General features: G+C 38.9%; 1 protein-coding gene across 1 annotated transcript in view; it reads left to right on the top strand.

Annotated features, from left to right (window-relative positions):
* Window positions 1–3,262: 3,262 nt before the first annotated feature.
* LOC117300862 (vacuolar protein 8-like) overlaps window positions 3,263–18,943 on the top strand; it is a 30,147-nt gene continuing 14,466 nt past the window's right edge. The window contains exons 1-4 of the mRNA XM_033784715.1: window positions 3,263–3,387; window positions 14,435–14,822; window positions 16,300–16,422; window positions 16,846–16,965. Coding sequence (XP_033640606.1) covers window positions 14,672–14,822; window positions 16,300–16,422; window positions 16,846–16,965 — 394 coding nt within the window. The 5' untranslated portion in view covers window positions 3,263–3,387; window positions 14,435–14,671. The remainder of the gene's footprint in view (window positions 3,388–14,434; window positions 14,823–16,299; window positions 16,423–16,845; window positions 16,966–18,943) is intronic.

Raw genomic sequence — 18,943 nt, 5'->3', positions numbered from 1 at the left:
GTCTGTCTGTCTGTCTGTCTGTCTGTCTGTCTGTCTGTCTGTCTGTCTGTCTGTCTGTCTGTCTGTCTGTCTGTCTGTCTGTCTGTCTGTCTGTCTGTCTGTCTGTCTGTCTGTCTGTCTGTCTGTCTGTCTGTCTGTCTGTCTGTCTGTCTGTCTGTCTGTCTGTCTGTCTGTCTGTCTGTCTGTCTGTCTGTCTGTCTGTCTGTCTGTCTGTCTGTCTGTCTGTCTGTCTGTCTGTCTGTCTGTCTGTCTGTCTGTCTGTCTGTCTGTCTGTCTGTCTGTCTGTCTGTCTGTCTGTCTGTCTGTCTGTCTGTCTGTCTGTCTGTCTGTCTGTCTGTCTGTCTGTCTGTCTGTCTGTCTGTCTGTCTGTCTGTCTGTCTGTCTGTCTGTCTGTCTGTCTGTCTGTCTGTCTGTCTGTCTGTCTGTCTGTCTGTCTGTCTGTCTGTCTGTCTGTCTGTCTGTCTGTCTGTCTGTCTGTCTGTCTGTCTGTCTGTCTGTCTGTCTGTCTGTCTGTCTGTCTGTCTGTCTGTCTGTCTGTCTGTCTGTCTGTCTGTCTGTCTGTCTGTCTGTCTGTCTGTCTGTCTGTCTGTCTGTCTGTCTGTCTGTCTGTCTGTCTGTCTGTCTGTCTGTCTGTCTGTCTGTCTGTCTGTCTGTCTGTCTGTCTGTCTGTCTGTCTGTCTGTCTGTCTGTCTGTCTGTCTGTCTGTCTGTCTGTCTGTCTGTCTGTCTGTCTGTCTGTCTGTCTGTCTGTCTGTCTGTCTGTCTGTCTGTCTGTCTGTCTGTCTGTCTGTCTGTCTGTCTGTCTGTCTGTCTGTCTGTCTGTCTGTCTGTCTGTCTGTCTGTCTGTCTGTCTGTCTGTCTGTCTGTCTGTCTGTCTGTCTGTCTGTCTGTCTGTCTGTCTGTCTGTCTGTCTGTCTGTCTGTCTGTCTGTCTGTCTGTCTGTCTGTCTGTCTGTCTGTCTGTCTGTCTGTCTGTCTGTCTGTCTGTCTGTCTGTCTGTCTGTCTGTCTGTCTGTCTGTCTGTCTGTCTGTCTGTCTGTCTGTCTGTCTGTCTGTCTGTCTGTCTGTCTGTCTGTCTGTCTGTCTGTCTGTCTGTCTGTCTGTCTGTCTGTCTGTCTGTCTGTCTGTCTGTCTGTCTGTCTGTCTGTCTGTCTGTCTGTCTGTCTGTCTGTCTGTCTGTCTGTCTGTCTGTCTGTCTGTCTGTCTGTCTGTCTGTCTGTCTGTCTGTCTGTCTGTCTGTCTGTCTGTCTGTCTGTCTGTCTGTCTGTCTGTCTGTCTGTCTGTCTGTCTGTCTGTCTGTCTGTCTGTCTGTCTGTCTGTCTGTCTGTCTGTCTGTCTGTCTGTCTGTCTGTCTGTCTGTCTGTCTGTCTGTCTGTCTGTCTGTCTGTCTGTCTGTCTGTCTGTCTGTCTGTCTGTCTGTCTGTCTGTCTGTCTGTCTGTCTGTCTGTCTGTCTGTCTGTCTGTCTGTCTGTCTGTCTGTCTGTCTGTCTGTCTGTCTGTCTGTCTGTCTGTCTGTCTGTCTGTCTGTCTGTCTGTCTGTCTGTCTGTCTGTCTGTCTGTCTGTCTGTCTGTCTGTCTGTCTGTCTGTCTGTCTGTCTGTCTGTCTGTCTGTCTGTCTGTCTGTCTGTCTGTCTGTCTGTCTGTCTGTCTGTCTGTCTGTCTGTCTGTCTGTCTGTCTGTCTGTCTGTCTGTCTGTCTGTCTGTCTGTCTGTCTGTCTGTCTGTCTGTCTGTCTGTCTGTCTGTCTGTCTGTCTGTCTGTCTGTCTGTCTGTCTGTCTGTCTGTCTGTCTGTCTGTCTGTCTGTCTGTCTGTCTGTCTGTCTGTCTGTCTGTCTGTCTGTCTGTCTGTCTGTCTGTCTGTCTGTCTGTCTGTCTGTCTGTCTGTCTGTCTGTCTGTCTGTCTGTCTGTCTGTCTGTCTGTCTGTCTGTCTGTCTGTCTGTCTGTCTGTCTGTCTGTCTGTCTGTCTGTCTGTCTGTCTGTCTGTCTGTCTGTCTGTCTGTCTGTCTGTCTGTCTGTCTGTCTGTCTGTCTGTCTGTCTGTCTGTCTGTCTGTCTGTCTGTCTGTCTGTCTGTCTGTCTGTCTGTCTGTCTGTCTGTCTGTCTGTCTGTCTGTCTGTCTGTCTGTCTGTCTGTCTGTCTGTCTGTCTGTCTGTCTGTCTGTCTGTCTGTCTGTCTGTCTGTCTGTCTGTCTGTCTGTCTGTCTGTCTGTCTGTCTGTCTGTCTGTCTGTCTGTCTGTCTGTCTGTCTGTCTGTCTGTCTGTCTGTCTGTCTGTCTGTCTGTCTGTCTGTCTGTCTGTCTGTCTGTCTGTCTGTCTGTCTGTCTGTCTGTCTGTCTGTCTGTCTGTCTGTCTGTCTGTCTGTCTGTCTGTCTGTCTGTCTGTCTGTCTGTCTGTCTGTTTGTTTGTTTGTTTGTTTGTGTGTAGGTGTAGCTACGGGGACGGTACACTCACCCTCGATCTCAGTATGTGTGTGTGAGTCGAGTCCCGCGCGCTACCTACGACCGTTGCATGTGTATAACCGCACTGTGACTGTTGCATGAACGGCAGACAAATAGGCAGCGCCTAACGCCTTCTCATCAAGTCTGGGGGGGGGGGGTGGTTAAAGATTTAATGCGGGTTCGTTTTTGACAGCGGAAAATGAAGGCCCGGATAAATGATTCAAGCCGTAGCAACTTTCTTACTTCCATGGTCAATATGCTTGCCGCCAATGCACACATAGAAAAACTGTTACGCTTTAATTATTCTTGCCTACAAAAAAAAATAACTTGTGACATGCTCATTTCAGAGCCGTATATTGGGATGTGGTAGCGCCCTCTAGTGGTCACTAGTAAATTTCCATTATTATGTACCACAAGAGGGCGCTATAAAACAAGTCATTAACAACGATTTTTTTTTTTTACGTTGTATGGTGACGACGGAGAATCTGAATGGCCTTAGATTTGTAATCATTTGAGAGTTTCTTTATCAAAAAACATCTGCAAAGAGATAGAACTTTAAGATCAAATTTCCACAAGTCCAGAGAATCACGGAGGAAGAAAATTAGACTATTTTCCTTCCTCCATGGTTAATCAAAGAAAATGTTGAGTGACAGTCGTTTGCGGTAGTTGACGAACTACTCTCTAGAATTTAGCTCGTCCCCGGTTTGTTAACCAAAATTCTACAAAAACGCTTTTGGGGTCGAGCGAGTTTACGTAAGAGTACGAGAATGACCACACACACAAAAACAACAATCGACGACACACAAACCATTGCGCCATTATCTTCGTTCAGCGCACGATCATCTTAACAAGAAACTGTTGTTGTATGATGAGGTCCCTAGACTAGTCTACGGGTATTTTATGCGTGTTCGTTGATGCATGGAGGAAGAAATAAAAGTTTTCGTCGGAGAAAGGTATGTAGATTTAGTAGGACGGAAATATTATCGCTCTTTTCGTTGCCCAAGACTGAAGACAGGCAAATTTATTTAGTCCTCGTGTACGTGCTGAGTGTAGTAGTGTTATTACTGTATAATAATCATATGTTTCCTCCTCTTATCTTACCAGTTTTCACGGTATTATGCCTTTTTCTTTGAATTGGGAAAAAAATAATGATGCCATATATCAACCGATGCCCCAATTATCTTCATTTGTTAATATGTAGTATGCAAACATATAATTATAAAAACTTGATGGACATTGAATTTTGAAATGTTCACACACCACACACCGATCTTCGATGACTTCAACTGGCCCCATTTGTTTTGAGTTTTTCCTGTTTTCACTGCAAACGAGAAAGTATGGTTTCCCGGTGAAGCCATACATGGAAGAAACATCTGCAGTGACTACAAGTGTTCCTTGAGACTCTGTGTATGACTCTATACTATAGCCAGCAGTTGTCTTCATTTTATTCAAAATATTTTTTTATTAAATTTTAAAAATTACCATGGTAATTTGCAAAAAATAAAAATAAATTAAATAAAAAGTGTGAATAATTATTGGCTTTTAAATCTGTTTTTATATATTTTTAATAAAAGAAATTCCCCTTAATATTTATTAATAAAGTGTAAAAATAAAAAGTGATAATTGAATCACCAAGCTGATGTTTAAATTTTAATATTAGAAAATAATATAACACGGCACATGGCTTCTTTAAGCCTAGGATTATTTTTTTTCGGTGGGCAATTTTTTTTATATGGCCTCAACATTATGACATATTTTTGTACCTTATAGAAATGCCTAAAATACAACAATTTTTGCATTACAAGTGCAAATAACCAGTGGAGCCTTACGTGTTTACACGTTTTGGTCAAGGGAGAGGAGACTCTTATTTTGGCAAATAAAACGCAATATTGGACAAGATTTGACAAGGGACCCTGGACACTCCAAAAATTATGGTCCTTTCACATTATGAGGTGCTAAAGTCTTACAACCATGCTGCAATTTAGCAAGGGACCCTTGCTAAATTGCTCTTGTGTGAAAGGGGCTTATTTGGCAAGTTGAGAGGTGGAGTTTACTAATACTAGCCTGCAGTCGGTGTTTACTAGACAATGTAAAATGTATGCCAAGCATGTGTTAAGGGCAAACCCTGATAGTATTGGTTTGGATAGCTTGCTGTTTGTTTTAGGGATGCTGGGGTGTCAGGCTTTGTACTGTAAAAGCTTATTGCAAAAAAGTAGTCAGTGGCCTGGCATTTCGACCCTAGCAGAGACTTTCTGAAAGGCTACATGACAACAAAACAATTTAAGCTTTTTGTCAAATAGCCCACCAGGCTCATAAACTGTGTACGTTTGCAGATTTTTAAAGTCCATTGAGTGATGAAGAGCTTTCCAAAAGTAGGCCTATTAATAGAGCAGGAGCCCAGGGGGGTCAGCCTAGCTGGAAAGTTTCCAATTATCATGTATATGGCGATGGTGCGTGTACATGCCTTAGTAAGGAAATGGACGTCTGGCAAGCACACGCTGGTGGGTGTGGTCATGGGGGCCTTGGGAAAGGGCCCAAAAATTGAGCTAGCTTAGCTGGAAAGTTAACCCGATGAAACCTCTTGGAACATGTTTGGCATAGTCGCATTCTTCTTTCTTAGTTTAATACTCATCCACCCATGAAGTCCTTGAAATGAGTCTGAATTTCCCCATTGTAGGCCTACCTAAATAAAAAAGCGCACCTTTATACACAGATAATCTACACGTACTGTAAACAGGTAAAAAATGCATTACACACAGTCTCTGTGTTGCATTGTGACTCATCATTTGCTAACACTTCAGACCGTACATTTTTGCGAAGCCTACATGTAGTAGAAAAAAATACCAAGTACATCATCCGGGTTTTTCAAAAAAGAGGAGGACTAGCCTTTTTTTTAGGGTTTTCGAAGACAAAGGTGGCCTCCAAGCATTTAAGTTCAAACCAGGCCACCAATTCTTCAGTTTAAAGTCACAACTTACTTTAGTTACAAGTTCTAAAAAAGAGTAGTATTAAAGTTTAAAGGGAGTGGACACTTGGTAATAACATGTACTCAAAATAATTATTATCATAAAACCTCTCTTGATTACAAGTAATGGGGAGAGGTTTTGAAAAAAAAAGCAAAATCAAAAGAAAGGATTCATCCTCAAAAATGATGCGGGAGGGGATGATCAAATGTTTTTATTTTGTTTTATTTGGCCTTACCTGTGACATCAGAAAAGACCCGCAAAGCTTTACTTCTTTCTGTAGGCACAATTTGTATACTTTTTGCCCAATGCCATGGAAGAAAACATTATTTTGTACAAATGTTTTAGGGAAATATAGTCCGGCTTATTGTCACTTTTTTTTTAAAACTTGTCCAGCTTTGTTATAGGCCCTAATAAATTTCTCTTGCGTTTGGATACCGATAGTACAATAGTTTGGTCAATAAATATATATATAAAATGTTTTATTTCCCATGTAAAACCAGTGTACTAGCTTGCTAGAAATGCCTTTGAAATACAAGGTCTCTCGTTGTAAACAAAAGTTGGTCTATATCTGTATCTAGAGCATGATCCAATTCCCGTCCCTCACAGTGTCACTTGGGAAATCAATCGAAAATGCCTTTCCCTAGTGAATAACAGATCAAAACTAATTTCAGTCTGTAAATTTATTTGTATGATGTTTAAAAATACAATGTATTTTCGCTATTTTATTAGTGAATACCTGGGGCCCAACTTCGATTTTGATTGGAAGTTGTTTTTTATACATGAGGGACGGACATCGATAGAGTTTGCAATCACTGCCATTCTTTACATTTTCACATTTTTGAAAGTTGAAAAAAAATATCTGATTTTCTCAGTAATATTTTGTAGCGTGTTTCAAAATACACATGTACACTTACTTGGTTTTGAGAAGGGGGCGTTTTTTATGCGTGAGGGACGTACAAACAAAATATTTTTGAAAATGCTACATATATATGTTCAATCTGTATTCTGCACTTTGTTTACTAAAGATCACACGTTTTTTGGTTTTTTTTTAAACAAACAAACAAGTTCTGCTCCCAGCCATAGAATACCACAGAGCTGGCTTTATGTTTTGTGTGTCATTGTCTAGGGTTCTGCACAGGATTTATTTAATTGGTGAAAAAGAGGTTTTCCTTGAAACCGTTGCGAGATGGATTCAATCATTCAAATAGACTCAAATCAAAGAAGTGCTCCAAATGAATGGCTTCAGATGTACCATACCAGCTCGTTGAAAACCTTCTGCAAGAATTATTTTTTGAAAGTGTCTGGTGGTTGAAAACAGAGGAAATTCTTCCCGTGGTGGGATTCCTGAGTGCCTGAGTGATGGCGGGTTTTCCGGCACTGAAACCCTTTTGAATTGAATTGAATTATTTATTCGTCTTGAAGTACAAAAAATAAACATACAATTTGAAATACAATTGTACAGCGCCATATATAAATAATTGAAATGTAAAAATTACACAAGATATAAATACTAACGTACATGTACGTACCACAGAGAACATTTTGCATTATTAAAAAAAAATATATAATAATAATAATAATAATAATAATAATAATTTATAAAAAAAAAACTTAAAAACGAAAACAACATTGTGCATCCACTTGAGATCACTGTCCATAGTCTGCACACTCACAAAACATAATTTTGGCTGTACGGACTATACTATCAGTATCAGGCTGATCACTATACACTGTACATGTAGGCCTAATACGTATTACACGCAGAGCAATTTACATATCAGTTGAAAGTACTGGCTGCACGTCTATAGATTTTTCAAATTACACAGGGTGCATAAAGCTGTCCTTAGGAAATGAAAACACATGAAAACAAAAGAAGCTTTCACAATAGAGTGTCCCGAGGAGATAAACCATAGGTTGGATAAACCATAGAGAAACAGGCTCAGTGTCTTTGGTACAGGATGAATTGATGCTACAATTATGCTGGTTGAGTGAGTGCTTTTGTGCTGTTTGAGCTGAGAAATTAACACCTGCTCAGTTTACACACACATGTGACTATGGTTGAAGCTGTGGCTTGGAAACCCATGTGACTGTGAGCTTTTTGCATTGTATGCTGCTTGGGTGAGTTGTGTAATTTCACTAATTAGGGTCAAAGCTTGAGGCATTGTTTTTACCATGGTTTTACACACAATACATGCAGTGGATTGATGGTCAGTTAGGCCCCTAACAGGCTGCTGTGTATTGCATTTTGTTTTTGTAGTGAGCTGTAGAAAATACTGGCAAGACGATAATGTACAATGTACTTTGGATTGGCTCTGGCTTGATATCACTTCGGCTGAATTAGTGTTAGTCTATTGGCCAGAGTTAGGTTAGTTAGGTTAGTCTATTGGCCAGAGTGTGAAGGCTGGACTGTTTGCATGTAGTGAACTACTGACTGGACTACTGACCTGAGTGGACTGTCTGACCCAAGTGGACTAAATACATTGTTACTGACCCTGGACTGACCCGAGTGGATTAAATACATTAATACTACTGACCTGAGTGGAATGATGGATTTTGCAACCTGAGTGGACTATAGACTACATGGACTACTGACCTGAGTGGACTTCTGACTGAACTACTGACCTGAGTGGGCTAACTGTTTGGCTAACCATACTGACCTGAATGAACTACGCATGGACTATATGACCCTATTGACCTGTTTGAAAATGGGCCAAAGCCAAAAGTATCGTTTGTGTGACAGGACGGAATTTGATGTAGGTGTATTTAATAAATACAGGACGGATCGATGAAACATTCAATTAGCTTTTAGATTTTTATCAAATTTAAAGCAACTAAACACACTTTTTTATTTTATAATCAAGTATACCCTCATATACTCTAACCTACAGAAAAAGAATCATTTTTGCATGTTTCTTTCTTTCAATTACTTGAGGATTAATTATGATATACTGTATGCGACAGGACGGAAATGCGACAGGATGGAATTTCGTTCACATGGTTTTAATAAACTATTACCATTATAAAAATGGGTCTAATTAAATGTTTTTAATCCATTTTAAGCCAGTGTATAAATAACCAGATAAAAACAAAACATACAATGGGAAACTGACTAAATAATTCTGTCCTGTCGCACCTGTTTTCCGTCCTGTCGCACCTATTTCCGTCCTGTCGCACTTGTTTTTGTCCTGTTTTGAACACTACGGATTGCCTCATTAAGTTAATTGGAGGAATTAATTGAAAGCAAATATGCTTAAAGTGTCAAACACACTTGTCATTGATAGTTTGGAAGAATTCATACAAATAAATACAAAGTTAAGCATTTGAATATTAATTAATAGATTAAAAAATGCGACAGGACGGAATTGATACCTTTAGATTTGCATATTCGCATAAATTAAAAAAAATATTTGAAGTATTTGGTTTAGATACATATGTACTCCATGACCAGCTAGTCTATATAGAAAAATAAAAAAACTGATAAACCTGTAAATTAAGTTATTATAGTTTTAATTAGTCATTCCGTCCTGTCGCACTCTAAGCGCTCGTTTCTCGTTAAAATCATTATTGGAGACTATATCTCATTTTCTTTATTTTAATCCTGTAACTTTAGATATTACTCTACATACATTGTAGCGACATACTTATTTCACCCAAAAGAAAGACTTGAAAATTTATACATGTAGCTCAGGATGACCTCTTTTGGCTTTGGCCCAGATCCTGACTGGACTACATGTAGTGGCTGGAACTAAGAATTCATGCTGGCTCATTGCTAGCAATCCTTGTTAGAACTGCATCCAAAACAGCTTTCTACATCTACATACTATGATAATACTTTACAAAGTATTTTCAGCATCTAGACGAGGTGAGAAGACAATGAAGAAATTTAAGTTATTAGAAGTGCGGTACCCTAGAAGTGGGAGGAAAACCCCAGAGCATTGTTCTCGGGAAAATCCACAAAGTCAAGTAGTGACTGAAAAAGAGTATCCAAGTGGGAGGAAAACCCCAGAGCATTGTTCTAGGGAAAATCCACAAAGTCAAGTAGTGACTGAAAAAGAGTATCCAAGTGGGAGGAAAACCCCAGAGCATTGTTCTAGGGAAAATCCACAAAGTCAAGTAGTGACTGAAAAACAGTATCCAATTTCATTTTCATGCATTCAAATTTCAGCTGTTTTGCCTACTCCAGTTCTGACTATGTTTCAATTTCAGAATTCGGTCATTCAATTTCGTTTTTAGTCGAGTCAAATTCCTGTAGCATTCTGTTAGTGTTCAGTTTAGTGTATCGTCATTCTTTTTCGTGACACACAATCATCATTCAGTTTATAGCAAAGCTGGTTCGACTGTAGATTTTGCTCATTTAGTTATTTTCAATTTCGTAAAGAGGCAATCAATTTCACTAAAATGAGAATTCAATACGACTTAAGAAATACGAATTTACAAATAAACTGCACTAGGCAACTGTTTCGTATATTCACTTTAATTCAAGCGAACCTTATTTTTTTCTTTGTTTATGGTTCCAGTACACTTACATTGGGCCCTATGATGGTTTTTTAATTCTTTGAATTCTTAATTTTATCTTAGGTAGGTATTCGTTAGGTATTTGATGGTTATCTGACCCTTTATTCAGGATCTTTTTTTGGTCAACTGACCAAGACCTAACTTTGTATTGTGTTTGAATTGGGGTAATAGTTTGCGTTTTTCCAATTAATTTCTTTTTTATTGTTTAGGCCTAGATGTTTCTCCCTAAACCTTTCCACCAAACTTTTTTTAGACTGCCCAAAAATGAATTTGAATGACTAAACACACGCCTCAAGATGCTCTGTGCGAACTTGAATGCTGCTTTGATGAATTGTTAAATTGAATGATTTTTTTCTTAAATCGCATGATGCACTACATTACATTTGACTAATCAAAAAACGAAATCGAATGACCCTTTTCAGTTGCATTCGAATTTGAGCAATATAATAGCTTGGAGGTTAAATTGGCTGCTCATTTTCCGAAATTGACCGAGAAAACCTAGGCCTACATACTGTATATTAAATACCTCTTTATTTTAAGTAGACAGACAGAGTCATACAACAAGTCTTACATTGGCTGGCTGGTGGTGATTACAAAAAGTGCTGGTAATAGATTTTGTGTTAAACTACATCAGCGCGCATACATGCAGGCATGCAGGCCTGATACTTCACGGAGGCAACGGAGGCGGTTGCCTCCGTTGCCCCTTGTCATTGCCTTGGTGCCCTTGAAATGCTCCAGTAGAAATTTACAATTTCCTCATTTGAAAGGGCAGGGCACCAAGGCTTTTTCTCCTTGGTAGAGGGCACCCTATCATACATGAGGACATTGTATTTCAATGGCACCAGGCAATGAATCGCAGGCAATGACCAGGGGGCATGGAGGCAATGGCCTTTCTTGCCTCTGTCAGGCATGCAACTCTTTCGCGTTTCCACAGAATTCTGCGTTTTTGGGGGGGTTTTTCGTGAAAAAAAAAAAAAACTTTAAAAAAACTTCTTCTTTTTTCAAATTTTTTTTTAAGGCCGTGTACAACTACAATAATTATGTAAAATAAGCCTAGTTCATGCTAACAATGCACCTAAGAGCATAATAAACCTCAAGGGTACCATTGTGGGTATCATGTCCCGTGGCGTTTCGGCTGCCTCGCTCCGCACTTGCGTTGTGCCTATGAAAGATGTCCTCTTTTTTTTCAACGGGCAGTTGCATGCCTGCTCTGTGAAGTATCAGGCTAGTGTGCTTTGAGTAACTCGTTCTTACTTTGGATGGGTACAATCGTCCTAATGTCTAAGGATACGGAACTTAAAGGGTTTGGGTACTTTTTCAAAATGTCCATAGATTTACATTAAAGGTACAGGGTTTGAAGATAATGATAGTGGAAAGCTTCCCTTCAAATACTACTTACTGAGGAGCTGTAGTATTTGAGAAATGAGTAAAACAATGTCATGAAAATACGTTTGTAAGAGATTAAAATAATTTTCATCTCATGAGTTGAAAATTATTATCATGACATTGTTTTACTCATTTTTCAAAAACTACGGCACCTCAGCATGTAATATTTTCAGGGAAGCTTTCTACTATCATTATCTTCAAACTGTGTGTGTAAGTTTAGTGTAAATCTGTGGACATTGTGTTTTTGTCCTACAAAAGTTACATAGACCCTTTAACTTGTCCTAAGTCCTAAGATTAATAAAAAAATTAGGAAGAGTTTGGTGAAATTGATGGCTGCTTTTAAAGTATAATATTATATGGATGTGTTGTAATTTACATTTGTAACATGTGTCAACATTTGCTACTCTAGACAAACTCATTAAATGATTGTCTTTCATGTGATAATTAGTGCTCTTAATTGTCCTGGTGCCTGTACAAGGTGTACTTGGGTCGATTTCACAAAGAGTTAAGACTCGTCTTATCTCGAGTTAGGACGAGTAACGCGTCTTAACTTAGGATTCATGTTAAGGTCTGCATGCTACAGTGCAGGGTTGGGACTCGTCCTAAGTCCTAAGATTAGTCTTAAGTTGGGAAGAGTTTTGTGAAATCGACGGCTTGATCAATACATAGGGTGTTGGAATTGCAATCTTTGTTTGTCAGGCTTTGGACCGTTCATTGATGTTGGAATCTGAATAGGTGTTAACAAAAATGTACACCTTTGAATAAATCCAGTAACTATGGGGCCCTGTACTCCTTTTTTGAAATATTGTCGTAATCGCTAGTACAACCGATATGACAAAATTAAAATTAAAAAAAAAGGAGTACAGTGCCCCAGTTACTGGGTCTAATCTTTGAAGTAATTTCAAGTTTTTTACATTTTTGTACCATTGTATTTTTAAAGACCTGGTTTTGTCAGAATCCTTGGTGAATGAACTATCGTATGCTTTCAATCTGCCAAGTGATGCTTGATCAAATTAAGTCGCTCCATCATTGATCTGCAATGACATAATTTTCAAATTTCACTTGAAAGACTAAAATAAGATGAAATCTTACGCTAAGTTGAACTACGGATCAGTCTCCCACTAAATAGTAGCTAGTGAAGTTTTGCTTTAAACATGTTAAAGACACTGGTCACTATTGGTAATTGTCAAAGACCAGTCTTCTCACTTGGTGAATCTCAACATAGATGCATAAAATAACAAACCTGTGAAAATTTGAGCTCAATTGGTCATCAAAGTTGCGAGATAATAATGAAAGAAAAAACACCCTTGTCACACAAAGTTGTGTGTGTTTAGATGGTTGACTTCGAGACCTCAAATTCTAAATCTGAGGTCTTGAAATCGAATTCGTGGAAAATGACTTCTTTCTCGAAAACTATGTCACTTCAGAGGGATCCGTTTCTCAAAATGTTTTATACCATCAACCTCTCACCAAGTCAGGTTTTATGCTAATAATTATTTTGAGTAATCAATAGTGTCGACTGCCTTTATATTAGCTTGTTTAAATGATTTTCTGTTGTTAACATTTGATCATGTTTTGGAAAAGCGCAGTATAAATGCCTAATATTACAGATCATTACATTATTAAGTCACACTCATGTACAATAGGCTACATGTATAGGTATAGCCAGGCCTGGAATTCCATCCTTAAGAGGGAAGGTCATTCCAGGTACCATGTTGAACCAGGGAATTTACAAGCTCATACCCTGGGCTATTGAAGTTCTTAATAGACAGTGGAAGTTACCAACAATGGGTAAAGAGCAATAGAGGAAGTGTAACACATGTAGGGTACACATTACAGCACCCATACTATGTAGGATCCCTTGAGCCATGCGTCTTACGGTAACCCATTCTTTCAACTCATTCTTTTGTACAAACATTTCATAGAACTGCTTAACAGCAGACAAGCAGAAATGAGCAGGATACCAGTCACAAATTGTACTTTGCAACATGGTAGTTTTGGCTGGTAACCTTATTCTGGTAAGCTATGTTTTGTTGTGCTTTGCTGCTTTTTGAGCTTATAAAACAAAAGCAGCCTCTATGAAATAGGGCTCTGACATGTGCCTATAGATCTAGTGCACTAAAAGCTGTGGGCACATTTTTACATACCCTGTAGTAGATCCATACATCTCGTCTGCAAGGTCATACACTGGGACTGGTTTATTTTTGTATCAATTGTTGATCACGACTCAATGCCTTTGTCTAGTTCTACACATATATATTTCTACAGCTCCAGGGTCCATTCATATGTAAAGCCAACACAAAAGCTCTTTTTGTGTTTCTTTGTAGGCCTGAAATTTGGGGGCGGACTGGGAAAAGTTTCCGTATGGTGCCACCACTTTTTCATTCGAAATAAAATAGTATAGTATCTAATTTACCTGATTGATATATCCCTTTTTGTAAAAATAAGTGAAAAAGTGGTGGCGCCATACGGAAAGTTATCCGCGGACTGAGCCCCTTATGGTCCATTTAACCATCACACCAGTTCCCCCTTGTCCCCCCTGGTGACCCCACCCTCCTCCCTCTGTGAATTCCTTTGGGCCGGGGGGGGGGGGGGCTGATAGACCACAGTAAGGGTTTTCCTTTTTATATGAAATGTAGCTCATCGGTTATTGGTGGGGTGGATTGTTCCTCCAACTTCTATTTTTCAATAATAATTAAAAACAAAATGCTAATACAGAATTTCATCATATTCAGTGGTCATGTTTGAGAGAAAATGTAAATTTTCTTGCTTTTTTAAGGGACTTTTTTGCGCTCCCGTAATTTGATTTAAGTGGCAAATGAAATTTATAAGTCACTGTAGATACAAATGGATGTAGCTCAGTAATTCAGAGGTCCTTGGTTATCTTCTTTGTTTAATCCGAAATCATTTAAAAATTACACAGTCAGTTGTCGGTTTCACCAAACTCTTTCTAAGTAAGATTAATCTTAGGAATTTGGAACGAGTTAAGTTTCATATTTAAATAAAAGATAGGATAATTCCTAGCGTTTCGTGAAATTGGCTGCAGTTTCCCTTGTGGTTTATTATTTGATATGATGTAAACAAAAATAATGATTGTTTTTTCTCTATCATTTTTGTTGGTTCTTTTCTGCAGGAGGTTGCTGCATGTATGAGAGGATAAATACTTTGTTGCTAAAGACCTGGACCATGGGATTGTTCTTACCGATGGATGTACATGTGTGTACTGAGGCTTAACATGATTTAACCTATGACCCCCAACCAATGATGTGTCTCGGAGGTGATTTGTAGTCACTGCCTGCGAATCAGGTGTACAGCCGGCAAGGATTATTACATTTTTAATCTAGGATTTAACCATAACTCGGAGAGCACGATGGAGACTGCATTAGACTATTGCTTGTCGTATTGCTGTCTGTGTTGTAGTTGCTACGTACCTCGTACCCATGACGATGACCTCTACGAGCCTCTCCTATTGGATGAAGAGAGGGCTGCCGTTAATGAACTTCTCAACTACTTAAACAGAGGTGTGTACAAAAACACTTCAAGGAACATGTTGCCTTGGATCGGGCGAGTTGGTCTATGAAAAGCGTTTGAAACCGCTTGTTAAAAAATGCATTTGGTTAGAAAGATGTTATAAAAGTAGAATATAATGTCCCACACAAATAGGGCCTATGCCTCGGAATTGCATGGTTTTCCTTGTACGTCGTGAACTAACATGGTACGCCATTTTTTTTTTAGTCAAGTTTTTGACTCCATAATCGCACAATTTTGAGGCACATGTTTTTGACTGTACAGCGCTTTGAAACAGTGTTAAAGCGCTTTATAAATGCATTTAAGTTAAGTTAAGTTATGTTTGTGTGGATCATACATGTACATGTACATGTATATCATACTTTTAAACCATATTTCTAAGCATCGATTTCATAACAAATGGGTTCAAATCTTTTTCGTGGACCAACTCGACCGATTCAAGACAACGCGTTCCTTTAAGTAGGTTGTGTTGTCGAAATCAAAGCAGGTGTGTGGCTGTACAGTGAATTATGAAATCTCACCCAGTTACTGCAGGCACGCACCCTCCCTTCGAATCAAATCTATAGAGAGACCATGCACGTACGTGCAGAAACTGGGTGAGAGAATAGTTGCATCTCCAGTCACAGGCCTGCTTTAATCATGACGACACATCCCCTTTAAAAGTTTAAATCTTTGAAGGACATTATAAATTAAAGGTACTGGATACCTTTTGTATTTGTCAAATACCAGTCTTCTCACTTGTTTTATCCAAACATAATGCACTAAGTATCAAACCTGTGAAAATTTGAATTAGTCGTCAAAGTCGTGAGATGATCCCTTGTCGCACAGGGTATGTGCTTTCAGATGCCTGATTTTGGGTCCTCAAAGTCTAATTCTGAGGTCTCGAAATCAAATTCAAATACTTTAGTGGAAAATAACTTCTTTCTCAAAAACTATGTTACTTCAGAGGGAGTAGATTCTCACAATGTTTTATACTATCAATAGCTCTCAATTGATTGTTAACAAGTACATGTAAGTTTTATGCTAACATTTATTGTGAGTAATGTAATTAACCAATAGTGTCCAGTGCCTTAAACAAACAGCGCACATGTTTGTATGCATCTAATTACACAACATGATCTTGCTGTTGCCGCTGTGGTTCGTTAACGAATATATAGTGAAATTTCTTTATGTTGTTGAACAAGTCAATGTTTCCCTGGGGTTTCTAATTCCATTTTGGGTGTCTGCAGGGAAACAGCCAATTGCTGTTTACCATGAGATGTAAGACCGGGTGTACATGTAGCAGTAACTGCTTTTCATAAACATCTAGCGCTTTATCTATACTAACATCTCAAAGTGCTTATATAATATTTTTTATTTTTTCATTTTTTGAATTTCTTGTTCTGCACAGTTAGAGTATAAAATATAGGTTATTATTAATTGCATTATGATTAATAATTTAATCCTTCACTGTTTTGTTGTTATTGGCAGAATATGAAGAGAAGCCGACACTATCCGAGGAACGGCTCAGAGCGATTAACATCCTGACCTACTCCCACAATGATGACCTCCAAAGATCTGCTGCCCTCTGCCTGGCCGAGATTAGCGAAAGATGTAAGTCTTCCTCATTAAAGACAGTGGACACTATTTGTAATTCTCCAAGACTAGTCTTTAAAGTCGGTGTGTCTCAACATATGCATAAAATAACAAACCTTTGAAAATTTGAGCTTAATCGGTCGTCAAAGTTGCGAGGTAATAATGAAAGAAAAAAAACATTGTTGTCACACAAAGTTGTGTGCTTTCTGATGCTTGATTTCGAGACCTCAAATTCTAAACTTGAGGTCTCGAAATCAAATGGAAAATTACTTCTTTCTCGAAAACTATTGCACTTCAGAGGGAGACGTTTCTCACAATGTTTTATACCATCAACCTCTCCCCATTAATCGTCACCAAGAAAGGTTTTATTCAAATAATTATTTCGAGTAAATACCAATAGTGTCCACAGCCTTTAACATCTGTTTGTCTTTAACTGTGCAGTACTGCAGCCGATAAGCAACAAACTACTGGACCCTCTTCTAGCTCTCATGGAATCGAGGGATATCGAAACTCAGAAAGCTGCTTCCCTGGCGCTCAGTAACCTGGCGTTACACGGACATAGTAAGTGTAGATTTTTCTGTTCTCTCGGGCATGTACAACGTATTACTAATACTGCCGTCGATTTCACCAAACTCTTCCTAACTTAGGATTAATCTTAGGACTTAGGACGAGTTCAATTCCACATCCTAAGTTAGGACGGGCTTGTCGTAACTTGAGATAGGATTGATCCTAGCGTTTCGTGAAATCGACTGCTGGTACATGCGAGACTCTCCTGAAAATATCGCTCAGAGATTTTTCACGTTGTTTGTTCTCAAAAACTTGACGACTTATGAAGCTGAAACTTCTACAGGTAGATTATAATGTATGCAAGTTCGCCCCAAACGAGGCTAAAAGCTACTGTTGGTATGGCATACATGTATGGGGCTACAAGAATAAAAATATGTGTTCATATACAACTTCATTCATAGTGAGTAGGGTTTCATGTCAAGGCCAAAAACTTGTTAAACAAAAGGTATCAAAACCCTTAAAAACCGCCAGCACACATGTATGCCCCCATCAAAACACAAAGCATGCATATAATACTTGTACAGAATATGTACACATACTGTACGTGTACATGCGTACCATCTGGACGGTACACGTACTGTACAAGAGTACTCTGTTGTTTGAGCCACGCGTACGAGGTTGAAAGTAGAAAGACACGACTGTACTCACGACTTTGCTATACATGTACTGTTCTCGCTGTACAAATTATAATTTTTGCATTTATTTTACTTTTTGACCCTAAAGGTATATTATGAATGGGAATCAAAGTGTGTTGAATAGGTTTTCAACTAGTGGTTTAAACCCGCCGAGGCCTGGTTCTTGACAATTTACCTCGACTTCGGTAAAATTATCAGGAACCAGGCCTCGTTGGGATTAAACCACTAGTTGAAAACCTCTTCACCACACATTGATTCCCTTATTTATAACCTTTTGAGAAACGATTTGCCTTTTATAAAGGAATGTGGTTTTAGAGCAAGAGATTCCACAACAAAACTGCAAAACACTTCATGCATGAAGCGTTTCTCATCACCTCTGCTAGTGAGCCGTGAAGCACCTAAACCCCTTGAAAGACACCCTGGGCTACATGTATATTGGTTAAAACTTTCTTGGTAATGTGCAATTGAGAGCTGTGTATAGTATAAAACATTGTGAGAAACGGCTCCCTCTAAATTAACGTAGTTTTTGAGAAAGATATAATTTCTCACTCAAAAAGACTTCAGGCCTAACCCTTATTTAGCCACTTGTTAAGTGCAACAAGGGTGTTTTTCTATCTTTATTTTCTTGCAATTTCGATGACCAATTGAGTAAAAATAAATTACAGATGCTATTTTATGCATACTGTTGGGATACACCATTTGAGAATACTTGTCTTTGACAGTTATCAAAGGTGTCCTGTGCCTTTAATAATAGGCGAGGTTGTTTACGTAAACTCAACTTTCCACTTGGTGGGACTTTAGGCATCAGTGATTAGCTGAAATGTAATTTGTTAAATTGTTGACGCTTAATGAAAAGAATGAAATAGAGAAAGAAAATGAGACAATCATCAAGGCTGCAATGTCATGCATGAGCGAGGAGACATTCTTTGTCGAACCAGATAAAAAAATCCCCTCCTCCCATTATCTGGACCCAATTTCATAGAGCTGCTAAGCACAAACATTTGCCATGTGTGCTTAGCATGAAATTTCTTCCTTGATAAAAACAGGATTGCCAACCAAATTTCCACATGATTTTCAGGATGCAAACCACAGCTGAACACCAGTAACAAGCAGTACGCAACAAATGGAAATTTGGTTGCTTATCCTGTTTTTATCAAAGAAGAAGTTTCATGCTTAGCAAATTGTTGTGCTTAGCAGCTGTATGAAAAATGAAATATTTCACGTGTGAACTATTTCACTTGAATACATGTAGCATAATACATGTAGTAACCTTGAGCAAGGAGTTTCCCCCCCCCTGATTTCAATGTTTTTTGTGTGCGCTACGCTACATAACACAT

This window comes from Asterias rubens, chromosome 16, assembly GCF_902459465.1.
Source record: "Asterias rubens chromosome 16, eAstRub1.3, whole genome shotgun sequence".
Taxonomy (NCBI): Eukaryota; Metazoa; Echinodermata; class Asteroidea; order Forcipulatida; family Asteriidae; genus Asterias; species Asterias rubens.
Note: the sequence above shows the minus strand (reverse complement) of the source record. Positions and strands in the feature narration are given on the sequence as shown.